Source organism: Elaeis guineensis, chromosome 11 (genome assembly GCF_000442705.2).
Source record: "Elaeis guineensis isolate ETL-2024a chromosome 11, EG11, whole genome shotgun sequence".
In the NCBI taxonomy this organism is placed as follows: Eukaryota; Viridiplantae; Streptophyta; class Magnoliopsida; order Arecales; family Arecaceae; genus Elaeis; species Elaeis guineensis.
In genome coordinates this window covers 116,144,979-116,170,433 of record NC_026003.2, presented here as the reverse complement: position 1 = coordinate 116,170,433, position 25,455 = coordinate 116,144,979, and the positions used below count along the sequence as shown (strand labels likewise).

Sequence of the window (25,455 nt, the reverse complement as noted above, 5' to 3'; positions counted from 1 at the left end):
TAAATAAATAAATAAAAATAAACTTAATAACATTACATTAATTGAAAGAAGTGAGAAAGAAAAGAGAGAAAAAGGAGAAAAAAAGTAAGATAAAGAATTCAAACCTAGGACATGAGAGATGGAAGGTGGGGGTTCAAATTACTAAACTAACTAAAATTTTTTATTTTATAATATATATATATATATATATATATATATATATATATATATATATATATATATATATATATATATATAATTTTTTAGATAATATTTATATGCTCTTAAGGATATTACATCAAAACTTTCAGGTTCAATTGAACTCTCAAGATTGGCTCCACCCCAGCACCACTACAGGCTAGCGGACCAGATACTGCTTCCAGACCCTATGTCTAGGCTGCCAGTGCAGATCGCCATAGGTCATCTCAGAGTTGGCATTTTTTCTTCGTCTTTTGATAATTGATGTCTACTGGGTTGTGCTCAGATTTTAAATCATATAACGGAAATTCTGATGATCCTTCGATTCTCATTGCAACAGATCAATACCCCTACCCTTTGTTTGCCCACGACTTCTTGTTGGAGTGCTTGAAATCAGAACCCTCCGTAGAGTGACCACGCATTCTGGATAATGATGTCGACTTGCAGCTATTCTCTTCAGTCTTCAACAAAAAGCAACTAAACTATAAGGAATATGGCCAAATTGTGTGGGATTTAAATGCTTGAAGTCTTGTATCCAGCTTGTCCAATGTATTGTTATGCAACGATATGTGATAGCGGCTTATAACACTGCATGTTTGGTAGGGGCGTGTCATGCCTCGGTTTGTGTATGCTTGAGATGGAACCGTCCAGCTTCCTTCCGTTTAACAATCAAAGTAATTACAATCTTGTTGAATTTGTCACATGCCTACGAATACACAGCATGATTTCAGCACATGTTGGGTTGGATGGTGGGTACATTCTCTTGGTACCCACGTTAATGCATAGATAAGTATTCGGTGTGTCAGAGTGTGTGCTTGTCTGGCGCGTGTGGAAAGGAGCAAATGGGTCGGAAGTATCATGGTTCATTCCATAAAATAGAGTTGATTTTTATAAAATCTATTAATTATTAATATATTAATAAATATATTATTATTTTATTTATAATATATTATATATGATTAATAATTATATTTTTATAAAATATATTATTGATAGTTTGGTATTATAAAATCGGTGACTTTAAATTTTGATAAAATATTAAATAAATTATTTAAAAATATCTGTAGATCTTTAATCACTGAATCAACCTACTTAACATGATGATATTAAATCATTAGTGATTAATATAATAATTTTTAGATCATACGATAATTTTAAATTATCATGATGATTCTATATGGATCCCCAAACACTGCAGTACCTACAGGTTCACATGGCCCATATCTAATCCGAGCCCCCAGCGGCCCATGCACATACACAGTATCAAGTATCAAAGTGGGCAAAAGACGAGCATGTACTTTAGATTACGTGGCTAGCGCGGGATTTCTCACCGCCAAATATTGTACATCCGCGGTGCGCTACTAGATCTCACAGCAGATCACTGCCGAACAAGCAAACGCTGCGAACCCAGAGCACCGGCCGTCGCCATCCAACGATCTAAAATATTCCGACGAGTCAACAGTCCCAAATCGTGACGCCTTTCAAGTTTTCCGATACAAGAGGACTACAACTCACCGCTCCCCACATCTCTTCGATTGGTCGCAACAGCACAAAATAATTGAGAAATAAAAATAAAACAACAGCAAGTGGAAGAGAAAGGGGTGATAGTCTATGGTAACAGCGGGAGAGATCTTATTGTGGTGCGTTTCCCCTACTCCTCTCTCGCGGCAACGGCAATCTCGTTTCCGACGGAGATAATTTCTTCTCTACCTCTCTCCGTCTTCTTTCTCTTCATTCTTATTTCCGCCTTCTCTCTAGATCCAGATCTGAGATTCCGAGGTCAGAGTCCTTCTTCTCTCGCCGTTACTTGGTTCCAGATCCGCTCTTCTAATCTGGATCGTTTTGATCGGTTTCTGTGGATCTCGCAGGCTTCTTGGGGTAGTTAGGGTTTCCGGAGATCAGGTGGTTTAAGGAGGCGGCGAAAGGGAGGAAGGAAGGAGGGGGGAGATGCTGACCAAGTTCGAGACGAAGAGCAATCGGGTGAAGGGGCTGAGTTTCCACAGCAAGCGGCCATGGATCCTCGCCAGCCTACACAGCGGCGTCATCCAGCTATGGGACTACCGGATGGGCACCCTCATCGACCGATTCGACGAGCACGACGGCCCTGTGCGCGGTGTTCATTTTCATAAATCTCAGCCGCTCTTCGTCTCCGGAGGTGATTCGTCTTCCCCTTCTTGTCATGAGAATCTTCTCTTCACGGATGGCCTTCTATTATACCTACATTGGTTGTGAATAATGTAAAATATTGGTTTAGATCTGCCAAGCTTAAAAGAAATTCTTATGATCTTGGTTTTAATCATAATATATGTAGATCTGGGCTGTCCTGTTCAATTCTTTATGAATTACATACAAATGATGTAGGTTGTGATTGTGCATACAGTTAATGCTGGAATGTGTTCTTTGCTTATCTAATTTTTATGTTAACCTAATTATTTTTGAGTTTGATGTTGTTGTCTATCCTTTGAAAAGCCTAAAAGATCCAACTTCGCTTTCTTTCGCTTTCATCTGATATTTTGAGATCCTAAGTATGGGGAAATGAATAGCGATTTCTAAGTTTTATGAAGTTGAACTGTGAGTTCGCATTATGCAATTTCTGTGTGCAAGTCTGGTGTCTGCATCATATTTGCAATTGCACTAATGCGTTATTTTTGCAGGAGATGATTACAAGATCAAGGTCTGGAATTACAAGACCCATCGGTGCCTATTTACCCTTCTTGGGCATCTCGATTACATTCGGACAGTCCAATTTCATGATGAGTATCCATGGATTGTCAGTGCAAGCGATGATCAAACAATTAGAATCTGGAACTGGCAGTCTCGCACCTGCATTTCAGTGTTAACAGGGCACAACCACTATGTCATGTGTGCCTCGTTCCATCCAAAGGAGGACCTGGTTGTATCAGCTTCCCTGGATCAGACGGTCCGGGTTTGGGATATTGGTGCGCTGAGGAAGAAGACGGTCTCTCCAGCTGATGACATCTTGCGCCTAAGCCAGATGAACACCGATCTGTTTGGTGGAGTTGATGCTGTTGTCAAGTATGTCTTGGAAGGTCATGATCGTGGAGTCAACTGGGCCTCATTTCATCCAAGCTTGCCTCTTATTGTGTCTGGAGCAGATGATCGGCAGCTGAAGCTATGGCGAATGAATGGTAAGCTCAAAAGCACTTTCTAAGCTTCCTCGTGTCTTTTATAGTATCCATGGAAAGGGAAAATTTGAAACAACACAAAAAAGTTTACTAAATTACTAATCTATGTTGAATCTGGGGAATATGCATAGATTCTTATGAGTATCATGAAAATAAAATGAATAAACAATATATATATATATATATTTTAAATGAATATTCAAGAACGAAACAAGGAAACTTTTAATATAACTTCTGGTCTTTAAATAGAATGGAAGAAATATAATAACTCAAGTCACTTGTCTTGTTATATAGATACGAAGGCTTGGGAAGTGGACACATTGAGAGGGCACATGAATAATGTCTCTTGTGTAATGTTCCATGCAAAGCAGGATATTATTGTGTCAAACTCAGAGGACAAAAGCATCCGCATTTGGGATGCTACAAAACGCACTGGTATTCAGACATTTCGCCGTGAGCATGACCGTTTCTGGATTCTTGCTGCACATCCAGAAATGAACCTTCTGGCAGCTGGTCATGACAGTGGTTTGATTGTTTTTAAATTGGAGAGAGAGCGCCCTGCTTTCTCTGTGAGTGGAGATACTCTCTACTATGTCAAAGATCGGTTTTTGCGGTTCTATGAGTTTTCAGCCCACAAGGATAATCAAGTGGTTCCAATTAGAAGGCCTGGTTCTGTTAGCTTGAATCAGGGGCCCAGAACACTGTCTTACGGCCCCACAGAGAATGCTGTTTTGCTCTGCTCTGATGTGGATGGGGGTTCATATGAACTCTATATTGTTCCCAAGGATTCTGCCGGAAGGGGTGATTGTGTGCTGGAAGCAAGGAAGGGATCTGGGGCCTCAGCTGTTTTCATAGCTCGCAACAGGTTTGCAGTTCTCGACAAGAGTAACAATCAAGCATTGGTGAAGAACCTTAAGAATGAGATTGTTAAAAAGAGTTCTCTTCCTGTTGCTACTGATGCAATATTTTATGCCGGGACAGGCAACCTATTGTGTAGGGCCGAGGATAGGGTGGTCATCTTTGATCTCCAACAGAGGCTGGTTCTTGGGGAACTTCAGACCCCATCTGTCAAATATGTTGTTTGGTCAAGTGACATGGAGTCTGTTGCCTTGTTGAGCAAACATGCTATAGTCATTGCTAGCAAGAAACTTACACACCGCTGCATGCTTCATGAGACCATCCGTGTGAAAAGTGGTGCCTGGGATGAGAATGGCGTCTTTATTTATACAACCTTAAACCATATTAAGTACTGCCTTCCTAATGGGGACAGTGGAATCGTGAGAACCATCGATGTTCCTATTTACATAACCAATGTTTCTGGTAGCAGTATCTACTGCTTGGATCGTGATGGGAAGAATCGGGTTATATCAATTGATGCTACAGAATACATTTTCAAGCTTGCCCTTTTGCGAAAAAGATACGACCATGTGATGAGCATGATAAGGCATTCACAGCTATGTGGACAGGCAGTGATCGCGTATCTGCAACAGAAAGGTTTCCCGGAAGTAGCTCTCCATTTTGTCAAAGATGAGAGAACCCGATTCAACCTGGCTCTTGAAAGTGGTAACATTCAGATTGCCGTTGCTTCAGCAAAGGAGATAGATGAGAAAGATTACTGGTACAGGTTGGGCATTGAGGCTCTCCGACAGGGAAACACCAGTATTATGGAATATGCATACCAGAAGACTAAAAACTTTGAGAGGCTATCTTTTCTCTATCTTGTAACAGGGAACATGGAAAAACTGTCCAAAATGTTGAGGATAGCTGAGATTAAAAATGATGTGATGGGCCAGTTCCACAATGCCATGTATCTAGGTGACGTTCAGGAACGTGTCACGATCTTGGAGAGAACTGGCCATTTGCCTCTTGCATATGTCACGGCTGCCACTCATGGGCTTGCTGAAGTTGCTGACAGGCTTGCAGCTGAATTGGGAGATAATGTTCCCTCTGTACCTGAAGGAAAAGTCAGTTCTCTTCTGATGCCACCTCAGCCACTCATGTGCAGTGGCGATTGGCCATTATTAAGGGTTATGCGAGGTATCTTTGAAGGTGAGTTGGAGAATCTTGGGAGGGCAGGACATGAGGAAGAAGAAGCTACTGGTGCTGACTGGGGTGATGAGGATTTGGATATTGTTGATGTTGAAGGCTTGATTCCGAATGGTGATATAGTAGCAGAGGTTGAGGATGGTGAAGCACATGAAGAGAATGATGAGGAAGGAGGGTGGGACCTCGAAGAATTGGAATTACCACCAGATATGGAAACACCAAAAGCTAGCACCAATGCTCGTTCACCTTTGTTTGTTGCTCCTACACCAGGCATGCCAGTAAGCCAGATTTGGGTTCAGAAATCCTCTCTGGCAGGGGACCATGTGGCAGCTGGGAATTTCGACACTGCCATGCGCCTGCTTAGCAGACAACTGGGCATAAAGAACTTTGCTCCCTTAAAGCCATCGTTTGTGGATCTTTATGAAGGTAGCCACACATATCTTCGTGCTTTTCCTACAGCACCAGTGATATTAATTGCTGTTGAGAAGGGTTGGACTGAGTCTGCCAGTCCTAATGTTAGGGGCCCACCAGAACTTGTTTTTAAGTTTTCACAGATGGATGAGAAGCTTAAGGCTGCTTACCGAGTCACAACAGAGGGAAAATTTCCAGAGGCTTTGCGGCAATTTCTCGGTATCCTGCACACTATCCCACTTTTGGTGGTGGACTCGAGGAGGGAAGTTGATGAAGTGAAGGAGCTTATTGAGATAGTGAGAGAGTATGTCCTGGGCTTGAAGATGGAAGTCCAAAGAAAGGAAATCAAGGACGATGCAATTCGTCAGCAGGAGTTGGCAGCCTACTTCACCAACTGTAAGCTTCAAAAGATTCACATGAGACTGGTGCTTGCAAGCGCAATGAGTAGCTGCTATAGGGGAGGGAACTTTGCTACAGCAGCCAATTTTGCTAGGATGCTTTTGGAGAACAGTCCTACTGAAGCCCAATCAAAGAAGGCTAGGCAGGTGTTGCAGGCTTGCAGCGATAAAAAGGATACCAACCAGCTGAATTATGATTACAGGAATCCATTTGTAGTTTGTGGGGCTACTTTTGTTCCAATCTACCGTGGGCAGAAGGATATTTGCTGCCCGTATTGTGGGGCTCGCTTTGTGCCAGCTACGGAGGGGCAGATTTGTGCTGTTTGTGAGCTGGCAGTGGTGGGTGCAGATGCGTCGGGTCTACTCTGTTCTCCCATGCAGACAAGATAAAAAGGTACTAGGTTTATATTATGGCTTTCTTTTTTGTGTTCTTTAGTTTAAGAACGTCATGTTATATCTTTGCCTTGGAACAGACTGTGAAAGGTGAAACAATAAAAATAGGAAGTGTTGCTTTAGAGCATTTTGCTCAGTTCTTTGGGCCAGATAGTGACTTATTAAATGTACAATTTTGATTAGTTCATGCAGATTTTTTTTAGAGGGGCAATGTGAGAGGTTCCTTTACTTCAGAAATGTGGTGAGGCTTTTATTTTCTTTGTATTTGTTTAAAGATGTGCAGGGTTCTTTGTGCTTGTTATTCTAATACATCATGTATCTTCCTGGGTTTGTGATGTCGTGTGGGAGATTTCATGCCCGAACTGTGGAGCCTTTTTTTGGAACTAAATTCCCTATCACATCCCACTCACATGATAAAGTTTTTTTTGTGCAGTTCTCATGGACTCGTCTGCCTGGAGCCCACAACTTGCACAGTGAATAATTTGCATATCATAAAAATGACCTTGCAAGGCTTGAAATCATAATAATTAATACCTGTGTCAACTAACAACGTCAAGTGTACTGCTTATGACATAATTTTCTTGTTCAACATTTTGTCAACTGAAAAATATCTTGGTTTCACTTACCATCTGTTCTAGCAAGAGCCTAGCATGTAGGGGATTGAAACACCTCTGTTCTTTAAGTTAGCTTGGAGAATCTTGTGCAAGCCCACTGTCAATAACATAGGATTTATTTCTCAACAGAAAGTTGAAGAGATAGGGTTAATTTGAATAAGAAAATGCGACATCAAAGTGATTCAGGCTAATTGGAGGCTAAGACAGTTCAAAATGATTGTACTGAAGAAGTGAAGTGGCAGTAACCAGTTACGATTTTATTACAGATAAAAGGAGTAAGAAGTTGGAAAAGACTTTTGTGTGAGTGAGATCTTTTGCATACGCTATCCATTTCATGGCAATTTGGCTAGTAACTAATTAAAGTATAATAGGTGTGGGCTATGTGAGGTCAAGCTTGTAATGATATGCTTTGAAACACTGGTTGACGTTTCTTCTTTTGCAGACATGCCGTTGGTTTATGAAGAAAGCTATCTGTGGCTGAAATTGGCAGCTCATGGCCGGCCTTCTAAAATCCAATCTTTCTCCTTGGTTTCCTGTGTCTGTTGCTTTAGTGGTTGAAGTTATGCACCGTCCGCAGCAGCGTACCGTTGGATAAATCTATTCCAATTTAATGGCTTCTTCAGCTGTGGTTGCCTGTCAAAATTGATATGAATGGTTACCATCGGTCCCATGTTTTCCATTTATCAAGATCAGCCGGCAGATGGACTTGCATTGAGTTCTATTATCATTCCTGATTCTGATTCGTGTTGGTGGTGGGCTGGCCGGAGAACTACTTTTTGCTAATCATGGACAATTGTACACTTCCTGTTAGTAGATCTGCATTGGGTTTTGAATATATTTGCTGTGTCTTTTGAACCTCCTTTCATGGTAGGAAACAACTAAAACGTTAATTTTGCACCATTAGATGGTAAATGTGTTGCATTTTTTAACAGCAAGGGGGATATCTGGACTTTAGATTCTATGCTGTGCAACCTACATGCCTGGGAGCTCAAATTGATCATCAGTTCCGGAACAGAGAGCCAACCGAGAGAGAGGTGCCGAATGTGCTTTCAGATGCATGCTGACGGCCTGGGATGAACCTGTGGGATCACTGTACACACATCTCCATGCGGTCTCTTCACCGGCTCGCAGGGCAAACCTGCACCTTGGTCTCGTGGACTCCTGATCATGTGCGCACGAGGCCCTCTGCACATGCTTCGCTTCAAGTCTGCTGCTGCCGACACCCCCATCTGCCACTGAAATCGTCAGAACGGCTCCCTTGCATCGATAAGGGAGTGAAGAACTAATTAGAGCTGATCTTTAATTCTCAGTACAGCATATATTCCTGTTTGGAAGGCGAGCAAAACGTGTGACAATGGCAGCCATAGTTTTGCAACACATTGCCCTCAGACCAGCTGAAGTACAAAAATACTTTTTTTTTTTTTAATAAAAAAGATGAGATCATCATTGTGAAACCATCCCCAATTTCGTCAAGGGAAGCAAGCAACCGACCGCAAGCCACCTCTCTCAAATGGACTTCGGGCATCAGTTGAGGAAATAGATCTTCAAAGCTAATATCCCAGTGCAACTTAATAGATGAAATGGAAGTATGATGTTTTGAGACTGACCCTCGTCATGGAACAACACTAGCTGGGCTTTGAAGCGTATAGAGATAAAGACAAAAACAAGAAGAGCTCTGTCCCAAAAAAAAAAAAAAAAAAGAAGAAGAGAGAAAAAGAACCGCACGGGCCTCAACCAACCAATATAATTTTATCATTCCTTCCATGAAATAAAAATCTATTGTAAAATTATAGGATCCAACACCATTGAGAGCAATGCAACATATTGCTCTAGTTGTTGGCGTTGCCCTGTCATTACTTCTGGAATCTAAATGGATCTAACTGCGACTTCATTGTCTCTGGAGGCACGCCTAGAAGCATTTTGACAAATATCCTACCTCTATCATCTCTCTATTTGCACCAAACTGCTACATTTTACATAAAAGAAAATCAATCATCACAGGAAAAAGCAAAGCATCTTCACAGAAGAAGTCCCTTAGTTGCCAGTTCTCTGGATAATGTCCTCATCAGCAATCACTGATCTTCGACTATCTTTCTGGATTTGCCTCTTACAAAAGCCATACTAACAGCAACTAATATTCCAATCACCTTACAAGCAAATTGCAGCAGAAAAATGGATTTTCCCACTGTATTATAAGAAGAAACAAGAAGGCCACTGATTAAACGACCATAACCTTCGAATTGACATCATTGATTACACCTGATATTTTCTTTTTTGAAGAAATTTACCGCTGAACCATCCTCCCCAAGCTTTCTAATTACTTTTCCACAACTATCCGTGGAAAAAACAATCTTTCATGATAACAAGAAACTCCAGAGCACTGCTCAATTAACATGTCATTTATCATCTATGTCAATATCCCAAAACGTATGATGCAAGGTATCCAAATTTTCTGGAGAAATGCAACATTAGATATCTAAAAGTTCAATCCGAACCAGATGTAATATTTCTTCTCATGAAAGCTACAAATAGCAAATGGTTGACATAATACAAGATAATGCACAAGTTTTAATTAAAGGGCAGTGCTATTCATGACAGCTCTTTTGCAACACTGGTAAATATTGCCGAGACCAATTCTTTCTCTAGGCTAATAGACAACCCTGGACTAGTACCCTTCAATGATTGCTAGAACAGGAAAAATAACATTGTACCTTAAACTCGACTATCAGACTATTTTTATGGCAGGAATGTAATGTGAAACAAGAGGACAATGGACTAAAGATAATAAAACAAATTTTACATAAAAATAAAGATGTTAGATATATCACTAACGACGATAGTAAGAGCAGAGTTTGTGATACAAATTAAAAAGGAGCGCTCAATGATATCTTGCTTCCAATTCTAAAAGCACATCTGCAAGTCCACAAAGAACTTAAATTCATGCCTCGCAAGTCTCAGTGTCTGTTTGGCCTTGTAATCATACCTTATAGTTGGAGACATGCTGCACGACAATCCCATTCAGTTTGCAAGTTTACCTTTCATTGTTTAGTGTCGATGCAAGACACTGCTACAATTTCCTTCAACTACCATTCTGTCTGGATCCAACATCTGGCTACTTGCTCCACCAAGGCCCACCAAAAAGCAGATGTACTCAAATCCTTAAAGTAGTAAGCAAGCCTCGATATCTGTTAGTCCAGAATTCCAATATTGATACTTCACAACTATTATAATATCTAAAAAGGCATACACCATGGGTTTCATAATGAGATTCTATCCAGGTTTAACTTCAGAAATCCCTGGTAAAGCAGGTAATCAACCGAACTTGATATTGTCTAATTTGTTATTTTCTAATCTCTTTTCTGATCAAATTATTACAGAGGCCATCCAAAATCACATGTATTAGACATTAGACAATCAAAAATTGGACCAAAGAATTGCAAAACATCAAAGGGGAAAGAAAGAAGAAGGAAGATGTTAATATGACAAATTTAAGATGATCATTTGATTGTAGGGAGGTTGCCAGATCAAGAAGACAAAGGTTTCTTGATGGATCAAGTTCTTTATGTTCAGAAAGTGATCAAATAAGAGAATTGGAAATAACACTAAAATGTCTGAAAAATAAAACAACTATAGGTTTTTTTTTCCAAAGTTTAATATCCAATTTTTGCCTTTCTTTTTGTCCCAGGAAGCCAGGGATTTCTGTGTTCAGGAAGCCCAAAATGAACTGAACCACGGGCTCAACACAATAGACACATCTAATGCAGGCAGGACTTCCAAACAAAATTCTGTGGTTGCACACTGTTGTCACACAAAAATAAGGTGAGATTGTTTATCTCATGCAGCTAAGCCACTACTTTGCTCAATGGATAATTTGATTAACGTTCACCAATTTGATGCTACACTAACCTTATAGGCAAGGTATGCCGTCCCAATACCGGGCCCCATACCGGTGCCACCCTATAACTACGTCAGTACACTCGGTATGGGGGCTGGCTCGGCATATTAAGTGTTGGTATGCTTCTCATACCATGTACCAATTTCGAATCGACAAGGTACACTCCATACCATCCGGTTCGATACGGTATGACATATCTTCCCTATAGGCATCAACATTAAGTCAAAGACAATTTAAAGTACATTAGCAAAAACTAAATTTCCATTAATGGTTGATAAATGTTGTAACCAAGGTTGTGCTTTTATAATAGAATATGCTTACAAATACACACAGATAGAATAACAGAATATGCTTACAAATACACCCAGATAGGATTTCTGCTTTTCCAATGCCTACCATCCACAATTTTGTATACTACCAAACAGGCATATGCAAATGCATGTTTTGGAAATAAGAAGTTTGAGAGTTATCAGATTTATGACTAAGGTTCGTGGGATAGAATTTGAAAAGAGATAAAAATCAGTTAGGGCCTGTTTTGAAATGATCTGCAAATGGATCCACCTGGATCGGGAGGGGAAGAAAGTGCCGAAGGAGAGAAAAGGAGGCAGCGGGAGAGTAGAGGGAGAGGGCAAGAAGTCAAGGGCCCCCATCCCCATTGGATTAACCCAAAAAAAATAAAGGAACCTATAGATGTCTCTTTTACATCACACCAGGATCGGCCTGCAAGCCCAGCAATCTCCTTCTCTCTTCTCTCACTACCTCCCTCTCTCCCTCTCCAGCATTCTCTTCCCCTTGTGATCCTGCTGGATCCGACAGACAATTCTCAAACAAGTCCTTAAGAGACAAGTATGGGAGAGTTAAGTGAACTATTTGACATGATTTTTTTTTTCCATGTCCATGCTAATATGCCATTAGAATGTCTTACTTTAATCTGAGATGAGTTGATGCATAGGCAAGGGATCTCCAAAACAAGACGTAACAATTTTATTGAAAAAGCAAAATGCGATCTTCTTTGTGCTTGGCAGAAATAATAGATTCAATACAACTATAATATTTCAATATAAGTACTTTGTGTAGCACAAGAGTGGATAAACTGAATGGAGATTCAAGAAACTGCAAGATCAGCAGTAATTACCAACCATGATTCTTAATCATCCATTAGCCTGCAAGTTCTTGTACAGTTTCTAAAGCTTATAAAGTTAATGAAAGGGAGACTGCAAGGCTGCCACTATCTCACCATGCTCAGATCAAAGGAAATGGCTAATCAAGCATTTTCATGTCAAAAGCAATCAAAGTAAAGCAACATTCATTACTGAATGACACCTAAAATAGGTAAGCAAATGTGTCATGCTAGAAGACTATGCAACTCTCACAACACACCGCATAGAAACTACATCAACCATCTAGTGGACACAAGGATACATCGAGCAAAAAATAAAATAAAGCGGCCTCATCCAGTTTACCAGCTTGCTCTCACTCCTTCCCCTCTCCTCCAATTCTTCAAGATAAATAGGAAAAAGAATAGAGCCATAAATGGGCAGAAGAATATAGCCCATTTGGTATCTCTAGATCAGTCCTTTATTCCTGCAAACCCATTTCAAAAGAAAAGGAAAAAAAAAATTTCAATTGCAGTCGGAAAATCAGAACCAGAAAGGAAAGAAAAAAAAAAAAAATCAGAATGGAGGTCAATTCAGATTACCACCTGCAAGATCCACAAGTAGTGAAGTCTTGAAAGAAAAAAATTAGAAAAGGAAAAAAAAGAACAACATCGAAGGCACACCTACGTCTGCTTGGAGAAGGAAGATGAGGAGGGGACGCGCTTGTTGTGGAACATCATATACCCCAGCGGGAGCACCACTCCGACCATCATGATCGCCGCGCCGATCAGATACCTCGGCGGCTCCGGCGGCTCCACCTCCATCAATCTCCTCATCTGGAACCCAACAGCACGAAAACCTACTCAATTTTGTTCCATGGATCACTCTAGAAAAATCCCTAATCCTGGGAATTCAAGGAGTCGTAGGCTTACCGGCATCCTTGTTTGAAGCCGATCGGGGAGCGAGGTCAAAGCGGAGGAAGAAGGCAAGAAGCGAGAGGAGACGGGAAACGGAGGAACTGGGGAGCTTCTCGTTGCGATCGGGTCACCACCACATGGTGGACATCTGGAGTGAAGCGAGTTCCGTCCGGTTCAGGACCTGAACCGATGCCGGTCTGGCAACATTACCTGAACCGAAGGAGTCACCACCCCAAAGCCCAAACGAAGAACCGAATGGCGAGGGGACTTCTTCTCCGGAGCGCTCCATTCGTCCAGAATCTCCGAAAGACCCGCCGCCGCCGTAGAATGGACGCATTCCCTTCCTTTTTTTCAAAAAAAAAAAATCTTGGTTTTTGTTTATTAATTTGAGGAAGTAATAGGGATGGGAGAGTGTGGATGGATGGGAGTTAGGGTTCTAATCGAAGCTGTGGGAATGTATTGCGTTGCGACTTGCGAGGGAGGAAACCTATGCAGTGTGGATGTGTTTGTTCCTCAGATTACTCTGGTATTCTACTTCAGGTGGTGCGTGCAATTACTTTCTTTAACCGTTATCATTTGATTCAAATTTTCTTCATGTGAAGTTGCGGTCGAAATCAGGTTGTTGATACTATGAAATGAATCTTTGATATAGCCTAGTTGCATTCTTAGTTGAAAAGGATAAAGAGGAAGGTAATGGAAATTGGATTCATTTCTAGATATTTTGTTCACCATTTCAACGGTTGTTGGTACCCTGAAAATTTGTGTATTAGATTCCTAAAAATTCGACGGTTTTGTTTTTGATCCTGCATGTTGCCCGTGAGATGTGATCAACAATGACCAAGAAATTGTCCAAGTTGTTCAAGGTGGAAAGACCAATTGGGCAGGTAGCTTATCTGGACTGAAAATACGACACTGCAGTTCTTGCTGTTCTTGCAAGTAATGTTCCAAGCAGGCGTGATATGCTCTGTTGAATTTGTTTACACGAAACCTGTTCGTAATTAAAAGCATCCATGACTTGATCCACTCCCCATAGCCTCAAAAATATTTCTTACTTTTTGTTCTTTTTGGAGCAAACAAAGAGTTGCTCACTGCGATTCCAATAATGGAATATCCCATAGCAGATGCTGTGTGCTGACAACTGCATTCTTATACTGTTTTGGATGCATTTTACATGTTGAGTTAAACTTAAAAATTGTACTCCATTAGTGCATGCAATTGTAAACTTATCATTGTCCAGTAATTGCATCATAGATCTTGTGGGGAAATCCATGGAGGGCTGACCTTATTTTGCACTTTATATCAGCAAGTACTGTAGAACCGTTATAGGAGATATATAGGAGGATCTTTTGAAATAACCTGCTAGATGGAGAATAAGGAGAGATAAGGACATAACTTTCCTACGCCATTCTGTCCGATGAGATCGCTCCACCAACAACCCCCAACCTCTTTGTGCTGTCATGAAACCATGCTACAGTGAAACATGCAAGTATCTAGATACGTAATGAAGCTACAAAAAACGAGTTGTAAGTTTAGAAACATTGTGCTTTGGCAGGAGATCATGTTTTGGCTCCTGAAACTGAACATGCCTCTGAGTTGATCTCATCAGATGAAACCATTCACGGAATGTACATGGGATATGAAGTTGCATTTTTCTCTCTTTATCTACTTCCTACTTCTGTACAAAAGTAGCCACCTTACATCCATGTCAAATTTAATAATTTCCAGTTTGTTGCTTTATTTTTCAAAGCAGGTTGAGAGAGTTTTTCAAAGAGATATCTTACGAAGCTTTGTGCAGGAATTGGAAAACCTTGAAAAGTAATGTTTGGCACAAGCGATAAAATCATGCTGTTAACCTCGAGTGTTACCTTATGAATCAAACAAGACCATTGTTTCTGAAGGAGGTATGTTTTAAACTGCTGCAATTTGTTCAACTTCTCCATTCATTCAGTTGCATAAGGATTCTTCTGTTTGATATCCTATTTGGTTTTTATGTGGTCTCCTTGCATCGTGCTTCACAATCTTCATTTCTATCAATAAGAGGAAGAATGCTTCACAATCTTTATTAATGACTCAGTGATATGGGCTTTCTGAGTAGAGAAACAGCCAAATTTCTTTGCTTTCTGAGTATCTATGTACTTCACTGTTCTTACATATTGCCTTGTGGGCAAAGCTGGCTATTTGTAAATAAACTACACTAGGTGAGTTTTAATACTTCCAGAGAGTGCTCTACTTGCTCTGCACTATCAGTTACTTGTCGAAGCAGGTTTTGCACTGCATCCACCCACTTCTGTTTGCTAGTCCTGTTCTCACATTCGAACTCTATGAGTCCTTGAGCTGTTCTCAAGCCAAAACAGCATCTCTCTTCAGCACAATCCTTTTCACGCCCTGACCATGCTGGGACCTCATCGTACACACCATAAACAACACCTGATCATCACAGATTGTGGTCAGAATACTCCGAAGCCTCCATTTCTGCAGGCTAAATTAATTGACTCAAGTGCTAAGTATACTAGGTGAATCCTAGAACTTACTCTTTTTCTTCTTTGAAAGTGCACCTCCTATATGTTTGCTTTTAAGCTTTATTATGACCTACAATTAATTTGAATTGCATTAGAGGCCATGTTATCTGAAAGTAAATTGTGATATCCGTTATTTCAGCTCCCTACCTGTGGTTTCTTGTTGATATACACTGATACTCTGTTCCTATGTAAAGTCCCTGCAACATGAATGAAATGCATTATCTAATCGTTGCTCTTTTCTTGGGAACCTTCAACTGCATTTAGAAACTTATAAGTGTGACCAAAGGTCATGGTCCCAGTTGGAACATTGTACCTTTTCTCGTGCGTTTGAGCAGCTCGCCTTCCTTACACCAGATATCTGGACTGCCAAATTGGCCCTTTTTATAAGGGATGACCTCCGCATCGTTCCTTGCTTCTCTTTGCACTCTCAGTTTCAATGCTGCTGCTCCGCGTAATGCTGATGGATCAAAATCAATGAGCAGTCGAGAACTAAATGATAGCAGAACAGTCTTACAGAGTGCTTGCTTAGGAATTGGATGCAACTCCAAACCTGTTGCTGCTGCTGCTGTGAGAGTCATCAGATCACCTGCGGTTCTAACATCTACTGCAGATCTAATAGCAGAGACCAAGTGCTCATGGCTGGCTCCTGCTAGCTCTGCAATATCTATGCAATGAGATGCCAAGAGCTCGGTGGCAGAGACCATGGCCGCACTGATCTTTGAGTTTTGATTCTCTGAGCTTGTGCCTGCAGCCATGGCAGCAATTGCTGCAGCTACTCCAGCTACTGATACCGCAGCATGGATGCGGGCTTTCTCTGCTCGATCCTTCTCTTTGTTATTTGTTTTGAACCTGTTAGGCTCCTTGCGGTGAAACCATTTCCCAATTGTTGCACGGTGTGTGATGATTGAGTTTGTGCCCGTGCACGGCTGGAGTCATAATAATGCATTGGAAGTGAGTTGAGAATGCAAAATAATTCTTAAGAAGGAGCTCATAATGGCAAAATTAGCACAAAATAAAATTTTGAGCCCTGGATGCCAATTTGGAATTTTTGGGCATAAACTCATTCTGAGTTCATGGATGTGTATGTTGAATAAACTCATTCTGAGTTCATGGATGTGTATGTTGAATTTTGCCCATCTTAAAACCTTCCTCCTTCCCTGATGGAGGAGGGTTTTTTTTTTTTTTTTTAATTTAGAAAAGGGTTAGAAAGGTCCCAACAATTCAAGGAAGTAGGCCAATCCTAAAGTTTGTCGACCTAATAATGTATAAGATGCCTCAATAAAAGCGTCCACCAACTGAGGAAATTCTTTCATTTGGTTCGTTTGCTTTGGTTCTTTATTTAGAGATCTGTTCAAAGCAAACTACAATCATTTTACCCTAGAATTTGTTTTTAAGAATCGATTCATTATCTTTCAAAAATGACTACGTTGGTATGTCTCAAAGGTGTTTAGAATATCATCATAACATAACTAATATGGCATTTATAAATTCTTTACTGTAATTTTTTTTTTTTTTTTAAAAATCTATAGAGATAAATCGAGAAATTTATTGCTATGATTAGTATCCTGTATTCCAAAGACAGTCGTTATCATGTCACGTTCCTCTGTCTCAAAAGATTGTAAATTTACTATTTCTATCCGCAGAGTACTCATAGCAATCCAGAATACTAGAGGGCCCTAAAACTGCAACATGCTGGCCTGTCGCACTTGTGGTCCTGTACTCCTGTTGCAACCACTACCACATCCTTACATGATCCATGGTCTCGATTTCCATAAAACAAAAGTCGTTTCTTTTAACAGCAGAAGTAACGAAACAATCTAACCAAGATCTTACCTAATCCTTCTGACCGACAATGGTTGATGTCTCTACAATATAAACATCTAACCAAAATCTACTTCAAATCAAGTAAACGAGAATTATTTCAACGGTCAGAAAATTTGAACTACCGTTGATGGAAGGCATAATAGTTTCAAATTTTCTGGTGGAAGACTAGCTTACTCTATGCTGACTCTGAGCAGCAGCACTGAGAACCAAGTTCTCCGGGATCATCATCTCCGGCAGGCGATCGACGACGAAGTTGCTCTTCTTGGTGAAGGCAAGGAGCGCCTTCGAGATCTCCGACGCCGACACACTCCACGCCCTCGACAAGAACTCCATCGGCTCCCTCGGCGTCTGCGGTGGAGGGATGGCCGGCAATTTCTCAACCACCACCTCCTCCTCCTCCCCTCCCACATCGTTCTCCAGCATAACTATATCCGCTCTCTTCTTTCTCCCCCAAAAATAACCCATCTCCGTCCCTCCTCCAATTACTAATATTATAGATTGTTCTTCCTCCCTCTAATTTTTTAACTGGCACTTGGAAGACTCCTATTGTAGGCTATATATAGCGAGGGAGGCCACACGGAGCACAATGGAGACAGGGAGTGGACAACCCTCTGCTCTCCTTTTTCTGGCCTTTGTTTTCTATGGTGAACAGTGGAGTGCTGAACTCATTATGGGGTCATTGGCGTGAAGGCAGCGTTTAAAAATCTCGACGTTGTGTTTCGTTCGAATTTCCGGTGATCCGGGTGCGAGAAGTCTCGAGGATCATAATAACATCATATATAATTCATTATTATCAATTAGAAAAAATAATTCAACGATAAATAAATAATATTTTATGATAACTATGTCAGCATAGGCATCTGTAGTATAACTGTAAATATTTTTATAAGAATAATTAAATATAGCTTTTTATATCGTCACAAGAGACATCCATTGATGACGCCCTCGATCAAATTAGATAATTATGTTTGGCCGGGGTTGAATCATTTACTCGGACTTGAGCGATCCAATAATTAATCTAACCTTGGACTCCTCAAAAAAAGGGTATAGAGGAGTGCAAGAGACCGGCGTTCATTTCTCCTCCAATTCTTCTGTTGCACGTTGGGTTCCATTTCAGAATTCAGAGGGGAGAAAGAAAGAAATCTCGGCAACATGTGATCCTGCTAACCCGGCGTGGGCTCGTGCGTTCCCGCGCGATTCCCTACGCCTTTGCTTGCTGCGGAGATTAATTTGTCGGGACGAATGGATGGAGAAAGGGTGGGGAATGTTGTTTGATGGTTTCTTGTTTGGTCTCACGTGACGAGTGGCGACGATACGTTGCTTTTGGAGGGCTTCGTTTTTGTCCATTATTGGTGATGGAATGGAACTTTCGGTGGGGCAGCGAATTTGGCTGGTGATGGTTACATTGTTGTTGGAATTATGTACCAGTCGCCAACAGGTCTACTGTTTTGCCGTGGCCTTTCACTTTCGTTTCACTTGGAGTCTTGGGGGTTTTTATGTGTTGGTGGAAGAGGAAAGGATAGATTATACCTTGAAAACTACTTATAATTTGGCTCTGTTTGGGTGGATGAGTCTGCGATATTTGGATCATTTCTGATCGTTGGGCCGCTGAAAGCTTTATCCATGAAAGTATGAACTAAAAAGTGATTGTGCCAACATACAATTAATCTTACCTAGATGAGTGATTGCTAATAGCTCGGTAGTATACCCTTCTTCTAGCATCAATATTGCTATGTTCATGACTCAGCACATAAGGTATTGTCCGTTTTGACTTACGATCTATAGTTCGAAGATTGTATAGGTCATTTTTGGGTTTAATGATTTTGTCCGTTAAAAAATACCTCACGTAAAAAAGATAATCTCTTTCTATATAAATTAGATTTTTTTTGACTCCAATCAATATAGAACTAATGATGTTCTTTCTTTTACACTACAACACTTCTCATATTCTAGCATTTTTTATCATTTTGAAGAGATTTCCCACAATTGCAAGTTAGCAACAAACAGAGATAATTCAGCTAAAATAATTGGTTCGAGTGTGGTGTGCGCCATTCCATTGGCCGAAAGTGACAAAGAAAGGTCATCAGCACATTCTCTCCCTTGCTCCAGCTGCACATCCTCGTGTGCGGACATTTAAATCCACACACTTTCATTTCCACATGAGTCATACTTCACATCACACCATCTGAATCCAAGATGAATAAGACACCAGAGTTATCTTTTCTCGGGCCACATAGTCTGTCCCATTGGAACATGCATGTTTAAGTAATTATCTTTAAGTTTAAGACAATCAGTAGGCAGATAATTAAGATATGTTTGATTCTATCCACACCCATGCGCACACACACACCCAAAAAAAAAAAAAGAAAAAGAAAAAGAAAAAAGTTGATTCTTTTGCAGCCAATGGAGACCCCTATATATTCTCTGCAGCGGTTTGAGCCAAAGCTAGCCACACTGATCCTATACATTGCTTGTACGCAAAGCTGACACACAATATAGATGCAGATGGGCCCTGCTCCAACTTCATTTTATGTAGATGAATACAAGTGATTTGCGGAACGATGCTAAGCCTGTACCTGAGAGACGAGTTGAGTCAAACGTCTCGTCTTACTCAAAGTTTTAAATATCTTTAAGATAATATACAGCAAAGGAAAAGCATCATCATCAAAGCGAGGAGGAAAGCGTGACACCAAGCCGGCCATGAGCATCCATCAATATGAAAGGTATTGATAGTGTAGACGGTCTCTTGCATGCCCCATCCCCCTGCAAGCCGAACAAAAGACAAACTTGAAAGCTTGTATTAGTTTATCGACCCTTTCTGTCGTGGGTCGGACTTTAGAATCTGGTGCTGGTGAGGTTTCGATGCCTTTTGATTCATAACTTTTAAAAGGATAAGGTTGGCATCTGCTTCCATCTTTTCTCTTGCTTGTGGAGGAAGCGATAGCTCGTGATGGACTATTTTTATTGGCGTTATTGGGTTCCTACTGCCAGAATCTCCGGTTTATCTTGGACGTTCTTTAGTATTGTTATACATGAAGCATTTGGGAGAGGCATTTTGAGTTGGATAAAGATTTAAAAGGCTTCATATATATATATATATTAATAAAAGAACGATGGAGGAAGTGGCTCACTTCCTCCATCTTACATCTCAAAAAAAAAAAAGAAAAGAAAAAAAAACGTTTGGCATGGGGCCAAAGCATCAAGAATTCAGACACGTCTGGTGAGGGCTATGATAGGAATGGCAGCCACCTTCTTTTCGTCCTTGCTTCAAAAGGCTGTGGAACGCCGCCTACGGAGTGGCGGATTGGACGTCGAATACTGAAGGGACAGCTGTTTTTACTAACGGATATTGCCCTTAACCGCTGCAATAAAATAGGAGAAAAAGCTTGAGAGCTAGTACTATAGCGGGCTAGTGACAAGGATACAGGCCGCTCCCAAATGCGCTACACGTAGTCTTGTCATGCTACAGGATTTTACAAGGCGGAAAGAACACTTGTCACGTCATTGTCTTTGGGTATTTGAATGACCTTGGCTGGTTCGCCTAATGACCTGCTTGGATGCCTTATGCCTCAGAACAATATCTACATTGTATCTCCACCCAGAGATACTGTAATGGTGATAAGAAAGAGTTGAAGCAATTCTCTCTTCTAAAATTATTTTTTGACATTATAACAATTATAATGGTTGTTATTTGCCTAGAGCCATATTGATTGAGATATGCTAAAAATAAGAATTAACAGCTATTATTCATGATTATATTAGATGATGATTATCAATAATCTTATTGGTGTCTCTATCCAGGCCACTATTCAATAAATAAATAAAAAAAAATACTTCTCTGGTTATGGGAGGGAAATGAGAAGTCTATACACGGTAGACTGCAGTCTGGCAAGAGATCAGTAGGCTGGTCCGCAAAAATAACATAGCCAATGTATCACTGTTGATTTTACTATTTTTTCACAAATCTAATGTTTATAATTTTTGGATTTCGTTTCTCTAGCTTCGGTAGATACACTCCAGCCATATACTTAAATAAGTTGAATACTTCATGCATATATCTATTAAGCATGCTATATATATTCATGCAACATGCCCTCATAATTTCTTCCTGCTGAGCTTCATATCATAAATTATAATCGTGGTTATATGATAACTATTGTCCTTGAAACAGAGGCAAAAATTGAACCAACTTTTCTCTCCCTAACAAACGTCTGAAGCCCACTTATCTAGGCCCATAATTTCTTGGGACAAGCTACCTAACCCATTTTAAATTGGGCCTGCAGGACTGGCGGACCCCGGCTTCACCGAGACCCTGAGCTCTACCATATCCAAGGTGCACCTCTGTGAAATCTCTCGACTTTCCGCCCTCTTTTTCCCAAGGAAGTCAACAACGTACATCTCAAACCATCGAACCAAACCGTACGTAGGGGATAGAAAACCGCCAGTAACGACCTCCAACGTCCTTCCCCAGACGGTCATAACCCTCCACCCAAACCCTTTCTCTCTTTAAAACACCACCAACCATCTCCCTTCTTCTATTTCCACACATTTCGCTATCCTCCATTTCCTCCCTCGTTGGCTGGCCGCTTCGACACAAAGTAGAAGAGAAATGACTTCCTCTCTCCGAAGTCAGTTCCAGCAGTCCCTCTCTCTCCCTGCCCTCCGCTCCTATCTCGCCGAGTTCCTATCCACCTTCGTCTTCGTCTTCGCCGCCGTCGGCTCCACCATCCCTGCTCCCCCCCCCCCCCCCCTCCATCTGTGTGTGTGTCTGTCTTTCAATTGTTTTATTTGTAAGATTCATAACTCTGATTGTAGGAATGCTATCTCCGGACGTGACATCGGAGGCGTCGTCCCTGGTTGCGACGGCAGTGGCGCAAAGCTTCGCGCTCTTCGCAGCGGTGTACATCGCTGCCGACCCCTCCGGTGGCCATGTAAACCCCGCCGTCACCTTCGGCTTCGCCGTCGCAGGCTACGTCAGCGTTCCGACCGCCATCTTTTACTGGATCTCTCAGTTAGTGGGCTCCATCCTAGCCTGCCTCGTCCTACGTGTCGCCTCCGCTGGCCAGGTCAGCAAACAACAAGAAATTAAATATATTTCTTTGATGAATTTTGGAAGGAAATGGACTAAGATGGCCTTATGGCAGGCGACTCCTATACCACAGGGATAGCGACTGAGATGACGGGATTCGGAGGGGTAATTCTGGAAAGCGTGACGACGTTCGCCCTGGTGTACACGGTGTACGTGGCGTCCGACCAGAGTGGGAGCAGGACGAGGTGTTGTTCGGCCGGGTCGGCAGTGGGGCCCCTGGCCGTTGGAACGGTGGCGGGCGCGTGCGTCTTGGCGACCGGCTCGCTAACGGGCGGGTCCATGAACCCGGCCCGGTCCTTCGGACCGGCCGTAATCAGCGGGGACTTCAAGAACCAAGCGGTCTACTGGGTGGGTCCTTTGGTCGGGGCAGCGTGGGCCGCGCTGGTGCACCAGAATCTCGTGTACCCGTCTCTCCCTTCTGCTTCTGATTCCGGGCATGGAGAAGCCCTAGTTGTTTAGGCGGTGTCTTTCTCATAATTATTTTTCGAATTTTTTTTGTCGTCAGTTTGATATACATGTAACTGTAATTTCCAACCAGGTAATTTACGTTGGTTTAATTCAAATTAATATCGCTTCAGTTTTTGATATGTCAGTTTCAAGTATTGAGGTAGTTTAAATTGTACAACGGATTATTATTAGAAGATGGTACAGACGGGATCAATAGTTGCTTAAATCCCTGAAGCAAGGCTACTAAGATTATTAGAGAATTCTCTAGTTAACCTCCACATTTCGTGAATTCTCTACAATATTCAAATAAAATGCCTTGAGATGTGACAGCAATGAAGTAAGGTTTTAGGCAGCTTATTTAAATGCATTTTGAATGGATCGATCCGAGCTTTATACGTGAGAATTATGATCCTTAATAGAATCTCATAGAAACTGCGGTCGTTGAACACTGAAAGAACAGTTCTTCACTTGTGATTGAGGCTCGGTTTATATATACTTTTGGTCTTCGAACTGTAACTGCAGATAAAATTCTCTATTTATTCAAAAAAAAAGAAGAAAGAACAATTCACATGTACAAGTTTTTTGCCTTTTACAGTAAACTTAAGTGTTGCTTCTGATCTATACACCTAAAATTGATCCACCGAGATAAGGATGATCGAGGTAAAACTGTCGTCGGAGCTCCATCCGAATATCTGCAAAAAGTCCTCATCGGAGTGTTAAGCTGAGCAGAATATATCTCCATACGATTCTCCAATGCGTACTCCTCATCCACAGACAAGCGGAGCAGAACGCATCTCCACGCCGTTCTCCAACATGCGTTCTTCATCCATGGATGAGCTGAGCGGAACACATCATCTCCGAAATTCTCCGATCCGTGCTTCTTGTCCATAGATAAGCTGAGCGAAACGTGTCTCCATGTACGCGCTCCTCATCTATAGATGAGCTGAGCAGAATGTGTCTTCTTCAAAATTCTCCAACATGCGAACAAGCTAAGAAAAGACAATAGTTGAGCTAGGTAAAGATTAGGAATGATGAAGATGGGACTAACCTATTGGGGACCCCACAGTCGAGTTGACTAGAACATCTCGTATAAAGATAAGATGGATGGAGATCAAACTTTTATCTTGGAGCATGAGTTATATACAATCGATGAACTAAAGGGCTACTAACCTTTGCAACAAGGAATTCTATGGATGGCGATGAAGAAGATGCAATAAAAATGGTAAGGTAGGAGATCTCAACATCCGGTTGCTCCCAGTCCTAAACTTTTATACTCTTCGTATGATCTCAACTTGAGCTCGAACTCGAGAGTAATGGGCTACTGTTGTGGATCACCACCTCGACCTCGACTGACCATATGGCTGAGGTAAGCAAGAGAGTCACAAAATTGAAGTGAAATTGAGTGCAGGGATAAAATGATAATTTTAATTTTTTTTTCAAATTACTATTTTACAGCAAAAATTATTAATTAATCTAATTAATTAACATGTATAAACCCTACACAAGGATCTAAATATGATATATATGTAGCATGCATTTAAATTTGAAATTCAAACTTCTACAGTAAATATTTTACTGTTATGTGTTCAGAACACATTACCTTTGTGCGGGTAGTCGATCGCCGTAAGCTGATCACCGTCGGGAGGGTCTGATCATCGCAATGCAGCTACACAGTGTCTGGTCTCTGCGGATCGTCCACACGAAGCTCCCGATCTAATCGGCTCCTCACGAATGCTAGTTCGTGGCTGAGCCCTTTTGACGGCCGATGTGGATCGAACTACTTCGATCTTGATCTGCCGACTCTTCGGATGCTCCGGATTATCAGCAGAGGTACTTGAGAGGTTGATGAATCTCTCCCTGAGATCTGGTGGGCTCACGACACTCGTAGCTCACTTTCTCACTTCTCGAACCCTAGGCAGAAACCCTAGGATACTCTCAGAAAAGCCTGCGCCTCTTCCTATTTCTTTTCTTTTCTCTTCTTTTTCTTTCTTTAATCACCCACGAGACTTTTCTCACGCACCCTTTTTCTCTCTCATCAGATTAGCGCACGCTCTATCTTCTCTTCCTTTTAAAAAGAGAGCAAACGCGTCTTTGCAGCGTTTTCTCCGCGTGAGAGGATAAAGATAAGTGGTTGCTCATTTGAATTCAAATCGAATTTGAATTCAAATACCAACCAACTCATTCTTATCCACTCTATGCGTGAGAAGAGAGGGGCGTGGGCATATTTGTGCATGGAGACTTTACACGAAAAATTTTTTCTCGTGTGGAAGAAAGGGCGCACAAAATAAAGGGTGGGCACAGAGATTTGTTATCCATTCAAATTCAAACATCTTTTGAATTTGAATGGCCAACCAATCTCATCCTTATCCATTCAAAATGGCACACAAAGAAGGGGTGTGGGATGGCTTCTGCATGGGAAAAAATTCATGAGAACTCGTTTTTCGTGAATTCAAATGGGCGCATGTGAAGTGAGGTGGCGCAG

General features: G+C 41.3%; 3 protein-coding genes and 1 pseudogene across 6 annotated transcripts; 2 read left to right on the top strand and 2 right to left on the bottom strand.

The window, feature by feature from the left end:
• The first annotated feature begins 1,631 nt into the window (after positions 1-1,631).
• Positions 1,632-8,114, top strand: LOC105053984 (coatomer subunit alpha-1). Of its 2 annotated transcripts, XM_010935343.4 has the most exons (5): positions 1,633-1,956; positions 2,046-2,332; positions 2,832-3,326; positions 3,618-6,572; positions 7,628-8,114. In XM_010935343.4, the coding sequence occupies exons 2-4, from the start codon at positions 2,125-2,127 to the stop codon at positions 6,566-6,568; spliced, it is 3,654 nt and encodes a 1,217-aa protein (XP_010933645.1). In that variant the 5' UTR covers positions 1,633-1,956; positions 2,046-2,124; the 3' UTR covers positions 6,569-6,572; positions 7,628-8,114. The 2 variants fall into 2 exon arrangements, with proteins under 2 accessions (XP_029123107.1, XP_010933645.1); XM_029267274.2 differs by lacking the exon at positions 7,628-8,114 and having other exon boundaries at positions 1,632-1,956; positions 3,618-6,808.
• A 4,255-nt stretch (positions 8,115-12,369) lies between these two features.
• On the bottom strand, positions 12,370-13,350 carry LOC109506397 (uncharacterized). The gene is made up of 3 exons (XM_019853532.2): positions 13,110-13,350; positions 12,861-13,013; positions 12,370-12,664 (listed from the first exon to the last, which is right to left on the bottom strand). Exons 1-2 carry the CDS (start codon positions 13,113-13,115, stop codon positions 12,861-12,863), a joined length of 159 nt encoding a protein of 52 aa, XP_019709091.1. The 5' UTR covers positions 13,116-13,350; the 3' UTR covers positions 12,370-12,664.
• An 85-nt stretch (positions 13,351-13,435) lies between these two features.
• On the bottom strand, positions 13,436-18,142 carry LOC105053985 (VAN3-binding protein). Of its 3 annotated transcripts, XR_012135351.1 has the most exons (8): positions 17,612-18,142; positions 16,164-16,539; positions 15,927-16,070; positions 15,761-15,810; positions 15,626-15,683; positions 15,307-15,521; positions 14,960-15,121; positions 13,438-14,546 (listed from the first exon to the last, which is right to left on the bottom strand). XR_012135351.1 is itself a non-coding variant. In XM_073245640.1 (7 exons), the coding sequence occupies exons 1-7, from the start codon at positions 17,900-17,902 to the stop codon at positions 15,116-15,118; spliced, it is 1,140 nt and encodes a 379-aa protein (XP_073101741.1). In that variant the 5' UTR covers positions 17,903-18,142; the 3' UTR covers positions 13,436-15,115. The 3 variants fall into 3 exon arrangements, 2 of the variants coding, with proteins under 2 accessions (XP_073101741.1, XP_010933648.1); XM_073245640.1 differs by having other exon boundaries at positions 13,436-15,121; XM_010935346.4 differs by lacking the exons at positions 13,438-14,546; positions 14,960-15,121 and having other exon boundaries at positions 15,134-15,521; positions 17,612-18,139.
• A 3,833-nt stretch (positions 18,143-21,975) lies between these two features.
• LOC105054336 (probable aquaporin TIP5-1) lies at positions 21,976-23,052 on the top strand (annotated as a pseudogene).
• Positions 23,053-25,455: the final 2,403 nt, after the last annotated feature.

What these genes read in the sequence shown, in the direction of transcription:
- LOC105053984 (XM_010935343.4), top strand. Translation starts at nt 2,125, where the DNA reads ATGCTGACCAAGTTCGAGACGAAGAGCAATCGGGTGAAGGGGCTGAGT. An exon ending in GCCGCTCTTCGTCTCCGGAG is followed by an intron (nt 2,333 to 2,831) that starts GTGATTCGTCTT and finishes TTATTTTTGCAG; the next exon opens with GAGATGATTACAAGATCAAG. An exon ending in GAAGCTATGGCGAATGAATG is followed by an intron (nt 3,327 to 3,617) that starts GTAAGCTCAAAA and finishes CTTGTTATATAG; the next exon opens with ATACGAAGGCTTGGGAAGTG.
- LOC105053985 (XM_010935346.4), bottom strand. Translation starts at nt 17,902, where the DNA reads ATGGGTTATTTTTGGGGGAGAAAGAAGAGAGCGGATATAGTTATGCTG. An exon ending in CACAGCAGCAGCAGCAACAG is followed by an intron (nt 16,071 to 16,163) that starts GTTTGGAGTTGC and finishes TTGATCCATCAG; the next exon opens with CATTACGCGGAGCAGCAGCA. An exon ending in ATATCAACAAGAAACCACAG is followed by an intron (nt 15,684 to 15,760) that starts GTAGGGAGCTGA and finishes AATTAATTGTAG; the next exon opens with GTCATAATAAAGCTTAAAAG.